This window comes from Phacochoerus africanus, chromosome 3, assembly GCF_016906955.1.
Source record: "Phacochoerus africanus isolate WHEZ1 chromosome 3, ROS_Pafr_v1, whole genome shotgun sequence".
NCBI lineage: Eukaryota > Metazoa > Chordata > Mammalia > Artiodactyla > Suidae > Phacochoerus > Phacochoerus africanus.
The window spans coordinates 137,083,898-137,096,789 of record NC_062546.1 but is presented as its reverse complement, the minus strand read 5'-3'; the positions used below and the strand labels follow the sequence as shown (position 1 = coordinate 137,096,789).

General features: G+C 36.3%; 1 protein-coding gene across 4 annotated transcripts in view; it reads left to right on the top strand.

The window, feature by feature from the left end:
* SLC38A11 (solute carrier family 38 member 11) overlaps positions 1-12,892 on the top strand; it is a 147,889-nt gene that overhangs the window by 84,971 nt on the left and 50,026 nt on the right. Inside the window, exons 3-5 of one of the 4 annotated variants that reach the window (XM_047772764.1) lie at positions 627-704; positions 9,559-9,676; positions 11,390-11,464. In XM_047772764.1, the coding sequence (XP_047628720.1) occupies positions 11,404-11,464 (61 nt within the window). In that variant the 5' untranslated portion in view covers positions 627-704; positions 9,559-9,676; positions 11,390-11,403. Of the gene's footprint in view, positions 1-626; positions 705-8,543; positions 9,073-9,558; positions 9,677-11,389; positions 11,465-12,892 lie in introns of those variants that run through there. The other 3 variants (XM_047772763.1, XM_047772761.1, XM_047772762.1) reach the window with 3 other exon arrangements.

Genomic DNA, 12,892 nt, shown 5'->3' with positions numbered 1-12,892 from the left:
GATGAGTGATACATGTCCTGAAACAAGACATAGACAACCAGTCCTTTCTAGGCACCTAAGGATCTAAGGATAAGACCAACAGAGGACACACAGAAGAGGACCCACATCATATTGAAGAGGGCCTCTTCCCCGGCCATATTAGCCAAGATTTCTTACCAGTTCATTAGCAAGGCAAAACTAAAAATAAAAAAATCTAACAATTGATAGTTAATTATATACTCAGGTAATGGTAAACTATATATGTGTGTATATGTATGTCTGTGTAAACACACACACACACACACACACACACACACAGGGAGAGTTTAATTAGGCACAGTAAATCCTCCTATTACTTCCACAAGGAATAATGTGGAAGAACCATATTAGGTGCTATAATAGAGAAATATCTGAATTGAATAAATCTGATTTGACTATTAGAATCATAGTTAGTACCCAGAATAAGTATATTAATAAGTATTAGATTTGTCTATAAGTGACAAATACCAAATAACAGCACTTCAAATATGATCAAAGTTAATTTCCATCTCACATCACCTGAACGATCCAGATCTGATATGATGAGCAGGGACCCAGATCCTTCCTATCTTGTTACTTAGCCATCTGTAATATGATGTTTCCAACAGGTAGCTGGTCCAGAATAAAGTTCCAGCTTCATCCAATGTGTCTCTGTACTCCAGCCAGCAGAAAGGAGCGAAAGAGAGGTAAAGGTACTACCCTTCTCTTTAAGAACTTAAATTCCATTTACATTTTTGATCATAGCTTAGCCACAACCAGTTGCAAGTGAAAACAAATGTTATTCTTCTTTCTAATGGGCATGGTCCAGACAAAAGTCAGAGACTATCATGGTGGAAGAATGGAGAATGGGTATTTAGAGGCAAACAGTAGTTTCTACTGCAATAGACAAAATTCCCTCTACCTTATACAATTTTGGCCTAACCAAACCAGTTATTCTTCTATTTGGATATGGTAGCAGCAAACATTTATTGAAAACATATGCTGTACCAAGCAATTAACTAAAATCTTTTAAAATAGTGTTATAGGTTGAATTATGTCCCTCAATTAGGATATGTTGTGGATATAGTATGTGACCTTATTTGGAAACAGGGTCTTTCCAGGTGTAGTCAAGTTAAGACGAGGTCATTAAGATGGACCCTACACCAATATGGTTGGTGTCCTTATGAAAATGTGAACTTGGACAAAGACACAGACACACACAGAGGAAAGAGTAAAAGTCACAGAGAGAACACCACATGAAGATGCAGCACTGATGTGATGCATCTTCAAGCCAAGGAACACCAAAGATTGTCATCAAACCACCAGAAGCTCTGAAAAGGCAAGAAAGAATTGCCCTATGTGTTTCAGAGGGAGCATGGCTCTGACAATACTAGATTTTAGACTTCTATCCTCCAGAACTGTGAATATAAATTTCTGTTGTTTTGTCACCCAGTTTATGGTATTTATTACAGAATCCTTTGGAAACTAACACAAATAGTTTATATCATTTAATTCCTACAACTACTATGTTATGAAAGAGGTACTGTTATTCTTCCCTTTTTGCAAATAAGGAACTTAAGGCTCAAAAAATCAAGCAACTAGCCAAGATTCCTTGAGCTTTGAATGCCCCTAGGTTTTTCAGAGTCCAGCCCCTCAGCTCATAATCTGCTATACTAACTAAAGGATTAACCAAAAATTATTGTTTTTTAAATCATCCATCCCTCCTCAGCTTGGACTCTGCTAGAAAAAACTATGAAGTGATAGGCAAATATTAAGTGGTATTATTATCCCCCAGGTACCTTTGTAGCATGATGTTGTAACTTATCCTTCAAATCGAGACACTTTTGAGAATGAAAATGATGCTATTCATAATTACAGTAGAACAAGAAGCCTAAATCAGAACTATCTTGGGCAAAGCAAGGCTTACTGTTACACTAATTTTAACTCACTCCTGAGCGCCCCACCCACCCTTAGTCCTAACCAGAATTGTCATTATAGTATCTTTATAGAATTCTAATAATTATGTTAGAAAACACCAAAATACCTTAACTATGCAATAATAATAGCATGGTACTTACATCAAGCATAAGATATTCCTTGATAATGAGTAATATAGAGATCACAGCAGATGTTTATAAGAATGATTTTGTAAGATAATAAATCCATAAAAAAGAACACATTTTGATTATTTAGCCAGAAGTATTGAGCAGGCCTATAAAGAGTGAGGACCCCCACCTCTGGAAAATTAAAAAAGTGAGAAGAAAGGTATATCTTGAGATTCTGCATATTAAGGCCTTGTTAATGCTAATAGAATGAATAATCTGATACTGTGAAGAATATAAAGCATCCATATTCGTTAAAAAAAAATTACCCCTCTTCTATACGTCTTCCCAAAGTGAAGGATAAAGTAACTTCCCTAGGGATGTGCATTGAAAATTGTCGTCTCTAGTCTTATCCAAATTTGAACCTTAATGTCAGAAAGAAGTCAAGCTAGCCATCAGGAAGAGCTCTATAAATTCAGACTTCTTCCAAGATAGAGCCTTCTTTGACTATTTCTAAGAGAGCTAGGTGCTCTTATAGGTCACCTAGTCTGAACTGTAACCAAATAATAAATCAAAGTAATAATTCTCCATGAGCATTGTATATTATTCACATAATTAAATAATCTGAAAAACTGACTCCCATGGCCTTTATCTGGGGCTAAGACAAACTAAAAAAAAAAAAAAAAAAGACTGTTTATGTCATGTAAATATTCACGTATTTCTCTACATCAAGCACTGTATAATCTGAGTAAACTGTAGGGTTCTAAAACATTAACTGTGTTTACTTGTGCGTGGGAGGATTTTCAGTGACTATGTGTTTTATTCTTTCTTTTTCATTTTTTTAAATTAAGAATATGGTACTTATGAAATTATAGTACTTTTAAAGTACTATAATATTATAGTACAATAATATTATAGTACTTTAAGCAAATAATACCTTTTTTTTGCTTTTTGTCTTTTTAGCGGCCACACTCCCAGCCTAGGGGTCTAACTGGAGCTGTTGCTGCCGGCCTACACAACAGCCATTGCATTGCTGGATCTGAGCCATGTCTGTGACCTATACCATAGCTCATGGCAATGCCGGATCCTTAACCCACTGAACCAGGCCAGGAATCGAACCCAAAACCTCATGGTTCCTAGTTGGATTCATTTCTGCTGTGCCAATACGGGAACTCTAAACAAATAATACTTTTAAAGTTAGGAGGAAAAAAGGTCTTTAAGAAAGATCATTAAATAAATAAAAAGAATTTCAGCTTCCGGTCCAGCACATGAGAAGCTGGAATATGCTATTCTGCACTGAAAAACAAGTAAAAAGCTAACCAAACTGAAAGAAAAAATCAACAACTATTCTTAGACTTTTCAGAGGAAAAGTCACAGGGCAAACTGCTGCCTCTGAAATTAGGCAAACGAACAGACAAATATAGGGAATCACAAACCTCCATGGAAACCAGTGCCAGGGTGGGAAACCTGAGCTGTAACTGATGAATTTCTGGAGCTTTAGCATCACATGTCTGAGAGATAAAAAGTCCAGGAATACTTAGTCACCAAGGGTCCCCACACTTTTGTGAATTTTACTACCAGGAACTCATTCAAGTTCTTACAGTAAAATACTGGAGAAAATCCTCTTACTTCTTTCAGGAGGAGGGAAAAGGAATCATTTTTAAATGCTCCAGAGTATTCAGTTCTTTCTAATGAGGTCTGCCCTCAGGCTAAACCATTTAACCTGCGCCTAACCTCCTGAGATTTTATCAGAGCTCAATTGACTTGGGGAAGAAGATACAGAACTCCAGCCTACTATTAACCATCCTGTCCCACCTCAGGGGAAGGAGAGTACTGAGAGGCGCGAGTGGAGTTCACAATCCTGAAGCACAGGCTTACTAAAAGACTGAGACCTACTCAAAGGACCACAGTATGCTTACCTTCCATCCTCTTCACAGTCATGCTACTAAAGGTCTACTTATAGCAGTTCATTGTACCTAGTACATCAGGTCTGTTTGGCTATCAGAAAAAAATATTGTAAGACATAATAAAAGGTAAAAAATACAGTCTGAAGAGACAGAGCAAGCATTAGAACCTGACTCCAATATGGAGGAATGTTGGAATTATCAGACCAGGTAGTTTTAAAACCATATTTTAAAACTACAATTAAGATGCTAACTCTTCTAATGGATAAAGTAAACAACATGCAAGAACAGATGGGCAATGTGAGCAGACAGATGGAAATCCTAAGAAATAACCAAAATAAAATGCTACAGGTGAAAAACACTGTAACAGAAATAAAAATGCCTTGATGGGCTTATTTGTAGACCAGATGAGGCTGAAGAAAGAATCTCTGAGATTGAGGATATCTAAATAGAAATATCTGAAAGTGAAAATTTTTAAAAAAACTGAAAAAAAAACCCTCATCCCAGAACAGAACTGTGGCACAACTATAAAAGGTATAATATATGCACAATAGCAACAGTAATATTTGAAAAAACAATGACTGAAAATTTCTCCAAATTAATATGAGATACCAGACCACAGATACAGAAAGCTCAGAAAACACCAAAGACTAGGCAAAAAAATTACTATACTTAACAAATATAATTTTCAAAGTACAGAAAATCAAATATAAATTTCTGAAGAAGGGGGGGGGGGACACCAGACCTATAGAGGAACAAAGGTAAGAATTATGTCCAACTTCTCAGAAACAATGTAATTAAGAAGAAAGTGAAGTGAAATCTTTAAAGTGTTGAGAAAAATCCCACCAACCTAGACTTCTGTACCCTGTAAAATATCCTTCAAAAGTACAGAGGAGGAGTTCCCTGGTGGCCTAGCAGTTAAGGATCAGTGTTGTCACTACTGTGGCTTGGGTCACTGCTGTGGCTCAGGTTGTCCCAGGTCTGGGAATTTCCACATGTGGCAAGCATTGCCAGAAAAAAGAAAGAAAGAAAGAAAGATTTGGAATAGAATTTTTAAAAAATTGATCAACTTGGACAGAATCGATATCTTTAGAATATTTATTCTACTTATCCAGGAATTTGGTGTTTCTCTCAATTTATTTAGGTCTTATTTAATGTCTTTGGATTGTTACAATTTTCTCTGAAGAGACTGGACATGAATTAGTTTAATTTATTCCTAAGTATTTGGTATTCTTTGACTCTATTGTAATCAAATTATTTTTCATTATTATATCTAGTTGTTTGTTGTTGCTGTAAAAAATTAATATATATATTTCAGGCCAATCATACATCTATTCAGCTTCTAAATTCTCTTATTACTTCCAATACTTTTCTTTAAAGTCTTTCTCTCTCTCTCTCTCTCATCTTTTTTGGGCTGCACCCTCGACATATGAAAGTTCCCAGGCTAGTGGTTGAATCAGAGTTATAGCTGCCAGCTTACACCACAGCCACAGCAATGTGGGAACCGAGCAGCATCTGTGACTTACACCACAGCTCACAACACCACCAGATCCTTAATGCACTGAGCAAGACCAGGGATTGAACCTGCCTCCTCATGGATACTAGTCAGGTTTGTTTCTTCTGCGCCATAGTGGGAACTTCCTAAAGTCTTTTTAATTTTGCTTTCTAAACAATTTTATCATCTTAAAATGAGAGTTAACTTCTACTTTTCCAATCCTCATACATATAAATTATTTTTCTCTTCTTATTGCTTTAGGCTAGGGACTCTGATAGTAAATAAAGGTCATGATGATGGGCATATTTTTATTTCTTAATTAAATGTAAATGCTTCCAAAATTTGCCCATTAGTGAAGATTTCTACTGTGATTTATCAATTTAAGGAAGTTGTCTCCTATTCCTAATTTATAGACTTTTTTTTCAATCATGAATTCAATATTATCAAATATTTTTCTGATTTTAGTAAAATAATTACATGGTTTTCTTTTATGATCTGTTAGTATAGAAAATTTATAGGTTTTTTTTAGTCAAACATCCTTTCATATTTGGACATACTCAACTTGGGCATAAATTGTTAACTTTTTCATATACTGTTGGATTCAATTTACTAATATTTTATTTGGGATTTTGAATCTATATTTCTAGTGAAAGGGCTATAATTTTCTTTCTTTTAATGCAGTTCTAATTTTGATGGAAAACAGTATGGAGTTTTCTGAGAAAAATGAAAATAGAACTGTCATATACCCAACATTTCCACTCCTAGGTATATATCTGAAAAACAAACAAACAAATAAAAACACAAACAAAAAAACAGTAATTCAAAATGATATATGCACCCTACTGTTCATAGCCGCATTAGTTACAATTGCCAATACTGGAAACAACTAATTATCCATCAACAGATGAATAGATAAAGAAGATGTGGGTGTGTGTGTGCGTGTGTTTATAATGGAATACTACTCAGCCATAAAAAAAGAATGAAATTTTTGCCATTTGCAGCAACATGGATGGGCTTGGAGAGCATTATGCTAAGGGAAATAAGTCAGACAGAGAAAGATAAATACTGTATGAAATCACTTATGTGTGGAATCTAAAAAACAATAAACTAGTGAATATAACAAAAAAGAAGCAAACTCACAGATAAAGAGAACAAATTAGTTGTTATCAGTGAGGGGAAGGGGCATTAATGGAGTAGGGGTGCGGAAAATATAAACTACTGGGTGTAAGATAGGCTCAAGGATATATTGTACAACATAGGAAGTAGAGCCAATATTTTGTAATAATTATAAATGGAAAGTAACTTCTTAAAATTATATAAAAATAAAAAAATTTAAAGGTTATTAATTTTGAGTAGCTCAAAATTGTAAACTTTGCATGACTGAAAAACACCACAATTTTAAGAGAAAGAAGCTAAAATATGTGTGCAAAATATGTAACTGACATTGGGTTGGCTTCCCAAATATATAAATAACTCTTACAAATCAATGAGAAAAAGACTAACAACCAAAATTAAATGGGCAAAGGATTTAAAAAATGAAATTAAGAAAGAGGACAACCAAAATATTTAATTTATATTCATTAAACATTTTAAAAAGATCCTCAATATCAATGTAGATTAAGATAATACAAATTTAAGCAATAATTATAAACCATTTTAAAACTCATCAGAATGTCAAAACTTGAAACTAAGTCCTGATATTGTTAACAATGCAGAAGAACAGGAATTCATCTCTGCTAGTGGAAGTGCAATTGGGACTATCAATTTGTATAGCAGTTTGGAAATATTTAGTGAAGTTGAAAATATGCATGAACAACTTCATAACAATTCTACTTCTCCAGAAGTGGTCATTTAATATGCTCCAAAAGAGTGCAAAATTAGAAACAATCTCAATGTCTTTTAGTGGAAGGATGGCTGATTGAACTGTGAGACAGATAAAATGAATACTCTATATCTGCATATATCTATCTATACAATATATCTTGAATACAGTATCCTAGCTAAACAAACAATAATGCTAGAGGGGAAATAGTGAGGTGTGGGGCCATCTTTGTCAATCCTGAAACTATTAAAATCATTTTTACATATAAATTATATCCACAAATGAATGAGTTAAAATATAAAGGATGGATAGAAAAGATACAAACTTCATGAACTAAAATATAAAGGATGGATAGAAAAGATACAAACTTCATGAACTAGTTAATTGCTCTTAACTAGCAATTAGAGAAAGGAATGGGGGAGGTCAAAGAGATTTCTATTGTGACATTAAATGTTTATATTTGCAATTGGAGGAAAATATGAAAAAATATTAGTATTTGGAATTCCCTGTTGTAGCACAGTGGAAATGAATCCGACTAGTAACCATGAGGGTGTGGGTTCCATCTCTAGCCTCACTCAGTGGGTTAAGGATCCTGTGATGCCGTTAGCTGTGGTATAGGTCTCAGACATGGTTGGGATCCTACATTGCTGTGGCATGGTGGAGGTCAGCGCTGTAGCTCTGATTTGACCTAGCTTGAGAACCTCCATATGCTGTGGGTGTGGCCCTAAAAAAAGCAAAAAAATATATATATATATATATTAGTACTTGTTATTTTGATAGTGGAAGATATATAAAATTTATAATTCTCTTTAGGTTTTCCTATGTTTTTTAAATTTTTCATAATTTTCAGTAACTGCTTATGAAAAAGAACCTCTTTAAGTATTTGGTAGGTAGTACTAATGTTGTATTACCACTCTTACTGTCCCTGAAACTGTTCTCTATTCTCTTTTTATTGAATGTTTTCTGGGTCTATTTTCTCATCTGTAATGTAAGAGGGGTGAACTGATGGTCATTTAAGATTCTTTGTAGCTGAATACCCTATGTGCCTTCCCTTTCCATCCCCTGACACCCACCCCAACCCCTATAAAGTTCATTACCTGACTCCATTATCAATCCATCTTCCTTTTCTTTGTCTCCTTTTCTGAAGTCACCAGGAAATGTTTGATCAAAGCATGCTCAGAATCAAGTTAGTTAAAACTCTAGAAAATCTTTGTGTTTATTTTCCATTTGAAGGTTTTATATTTCCATTGTCATCTCTGCCCTAAAAGAGGTGTAGGGAGCAGAAAGAGCTGGTAATAGAAAGGATACTCCTTGGAAGCAGGAGTGCTACTGCTTTCTTCCCCGGATGTCAGACTCAGCCAAGAAGCAGCTAATTTGGGAATAGTGAGGCCATCTTAACTCTGTACAATTTGGGCAGGTCAGCGTGGACAGAAAAAACTGTACTTTTCAGCTGGAAGTTGGGTGGGAGGGTAAAAAATGTGAGGTGCAGGGAGAGAGCTGCCCGAATCAGAAACTCCCTGAAGCTTCTCCGCCGGAGGAGAAAGGTGCATTTGGCCCGGCAAGCTCCAAGGTGAAACCGCCTAGGTCGCGGCTGCCAAGTGAACTGCAGCGGCGGTCCGCGCAGCTGGGGAGGTGCGGAGGTGGGGCGGAGGAGCCTTCGGAGCCTGTCAACCCAACTCTCCCGCGGCAGCTGACCTCAGACTTGGAGGTCTCAGAGGAGGCTGTTCCCGCTAGTCAAGTACCGCACGCAAAACTTCCACCTGCTGAGGATCCATGGGTTACCAGGGGCAGAGGCCGGCCATCCTGCCACAGGTAAAACTGGATGGAGACTGGGGCAGGTTCTGAAGGCAGGTCCTTTCGCGTTTCATTTATCCTGCAACAGATTTTGGCTACCTTCACCTGGGGTCTTGATTTAGCACCACAGAAAATTATCCTGGAGAAGAAGTTCTGCTTTGATCTGACTTTTTTCTTGGCAGGCAATTTTCAATATAACCCCTTTAATTTCACAAAAATGTATCACTGGCTTCCTAAGAGATCTACATCCTAGAATTTCGTGCAGCAGTCCGTGAACTTGGCACAGCTGCAATCAGGACATTTTAGGATGAAGTTGTTCACAAAGCTCTGTTAAATTGCTAGATGTTGTTACTCTTTATTATTATCCTAATTACTTTTTTTTATCATTATTGACATTACTTATTATTAATATAGAGTTGGTATCCTTCATTACATATTTGTCTTATGATGGTCTGAATTTTTGAGACAGTAAATATTTAATTGCCATTTTATATACTAAAACAGAGTGATCTAGATGACAGAGAAAACCTGGTTTCTGAACACAGCCACAAAGGGAAAGCTTGTCGCCAGTCTGCTGCTGTTTTTAATGTTGTCAACTCAATTATAGGATCTGGTATAATAGGTAAGTTGTTTTGTTTTTACCTTTTCAGTGAAAAGGCCACATTTAAAACATTTGTTATCTTGCTAGCATTCATAGATTATTTTCAAAGGAAACAATCTTAAATGATAAAATTGGTAATTTTTTTTCTATGAAAGCCTTCCTTTTTTTTTTTCCAATATAACAATTTGCACATATCAGTCTCACTTATACTGAAGATGGGGTGGTAATTCACTCTCTCCACATTTGAGATCATTCTCCATATGCGATAGATCCAGGTGAAGCTGCAGATAGGAGATACTGAAATTTTTTTTTTTCCCCCATAGGCTGCATAGTCAGTCAATAATGTTACCTAATTTACTTTTTCCCCTCTTCCTAGAGTGTCCACTATAACTTGAATCACCTTTCTGTGACCTTTGAGAGGTGTAAAACCTCCAGATAGTTGGAAATATTGGAGATACAAAATTTAATGTGAAAACCTAACAATCTTGTGAAAAATCAAGTCCATATAAATTTCCCTACCCATTTATATAATGTTAAATTTTAAAGTACAAATTTTTATGATATATTAACTTAAAATGCAGTCTAATTAATAAATAGAAATTGCTTAAATGGATTTTTAAAACAAAGGAGTCAAATAATCAGAATTGAATGGAATGAGATGCTCATATTTTCCCAATTTGAAGCAAGAAAATTTTTTTGACAAAATTAAATACATTGCAATATAGTAATAAAGTCAGTTTTTCAGTGCTTATTATTCTTTTTGTTATCTGAAAATATCCAATTTGAGAAAAAGGGAGGACAAAAAAAATCCTACAAATACTCATTGGGAATATTACTTTTTCCTGTAATGTTTTGAAATTTTAGTCACAGTTATCTGGACTGAGTTACTTTTCTCAACTTTTTCAAGTTGATGTGTTTCTTGACTTTACTTTTCAAATACAGAGAATTTTTTTCAAATGATAGATAAAATGTGGAACCCTGAGGTAAAGTAGTAGCAAGGAAGGGCCAAGACTTGTTTGAAATTCTGCCTCCATGTAACATGGAGTTGTAGGCAGAATTCCATAGTTAATTCCTGATGAACACTTTCAGCTGCTCCATGTCAGCAAGCTTAAAAAGTACCTCTTAATTAGGCTCGGCAGACTTTTTAAGGGGAAATTTTTCAGAGAATAAACATTCTGTGTAGAAATATTTTAAATATATTTTAAATATTTCATTTTCCATAATCTAAAATTTCCCATTGCCAAAAAAATTCATAAAAACTAATGTTATTTCTACCTCCTTCAGCTTTGTAAAAAATACTTTTGCCTTCTCATTTTCCTCTCCTTTTCCTACGGGGTTCACCATTTTCACCCCAGAGCTGGTCTTTTCTCATAACTCTTGCTTTCCCAGCCAGCACTTAAGGAGACCACTAGGTCACTACGCTCCACATATTCTAGGTCATACATCCCCCTCACCCTGAACTGAACATTATTTGTGCAAACTGGAATCTATTTTTCATTTAATGCTTTCTTATTCTTAGTTTTCCACCTCATAAACTTGCTCTCTTGACATTGCCTTAACATTTTATTCTAAAATAAGTATTAATATGCTACCATTCAATTTTAGTGTTCATATGCACTGTTTAAAACGTCACATAAATATGTCAGTTTACTTAGCTTATTGTCAGAGGGAAAATGTCTGTATGTCTGTATGTTTTATTAATGTGATGGGTGGGGCATTTTATATTTTTTCCAGGATTGCCTTATTCAATGAAGCAAGCTGGTTTTCCTCTGGGAATATTGCTTTTATTCTGGGTTTCATATGTTACAGGTAAAATACTATGTAATTGCTTATTCCTGCAACTTAAAATGTGCAATGACTATTTTATATACACACACAAACACCCTGTAAATGAATTTCCTAATTAAAAAGTGCATGGAAGAATCCTAAAGAATTTAGACATTTATGTCTGAGGAGATTTACTTTTCTTGCTAATCCTCTGAACAGATTAGAAAAGCATTGTACATTACCAAGCCTAAATCCTTTTCATGTGCCTTTTTCACTTTATGCAGAAAGTAGTAGTTGGGGGAGTCATTTTAAAGACTAATTAAGGCTGGAGCTGTACTCTGAGAATGTAGGTATCAGGGATTCCTTTCCCACAAAAAAACATGAGCAGGTGCACATGAATGAACAACCTTTTCCAGCTCTGTTTGTGCAGGTGGCACTGAGAGCCTGGGTGCTCAACCATCGAGGGTTCCCACTTCTGACCTCACCCCTGCCTGCCCAGGCTCTCTGCCTGCCAAATCTTGGAGGGCAGCAATAAGATGCCTCTGTATCACTTCTGTTTTGCTTCCCACTTTTCATGTAACATGCCCCTTCAACCCATGTTTGGCCAACCCCACCCCCATCTAAATGCAGGCTTTATAACTCCTAATCATCTTCTCTTCCTGTTGTTCTCATCCCTGCCCTATCATCCCCCCGCAGTTCACCTCATGACAAACACAATTTCTTTCCTATATCTCGGGATCACTGTGAAAGAGGCAGCAATTACAAACAGATACCCTCTGCCGTGGTTGTGCTATGGTGGCAAATGTGTGATCACCTAGATGCCGTTTACCAGGTAATGCAAAACACCTCAGCTGTTTTCAGAGTGTGTCTTGGGCCTCAGCAGTATCACCTTCCCGTCAGGTTTTGAACCCCATCCACCATTTTCTTACAGCCTGCAGTCAAAGACTGCCTGACAGAAACCCCAAAGCAGGCCTCCTTGGGCCAAGGAGTGTCCAATGTTCGAGGCAGTTGGAGCTCCAGAGGACCACCACTGCAAAGCTAGGCTGCAGCTAGGCTCCGCTGGAGATTTGTCCTTGCTGAGCTCTTTGCCTGCCCTAACCTCTCACTCTCCTTCTCCTGAGAGCACTTCCTCAAATCCCTTGCCCTGTCTTAGCTCTGCTTCTAGAGACCCTAAGATGCCAGCCCTTATAAATCGTAGACTTCCAAAACCAGGCTATAACTCTGATATTTTTCCTCAGGCTGAAGAAGAAGGTAAAGCATGCAATAGATACCAAAGTCAAAGTTGCAAAGGCCCTGGACTCCCTTCCTCTCTGCTTTCTTCTCACCACCTCCACTCCTCAAAGCTAAGCTGCTTTTAACTTCTACAGCTGTTAATTGTAGCTTAAGACCCATAATTTTGAATTAAGCAATAACAAAACAGAGGAACCCAAAAGAAAAGATAATTATTCTTGGATACATTAAAACGTAGAA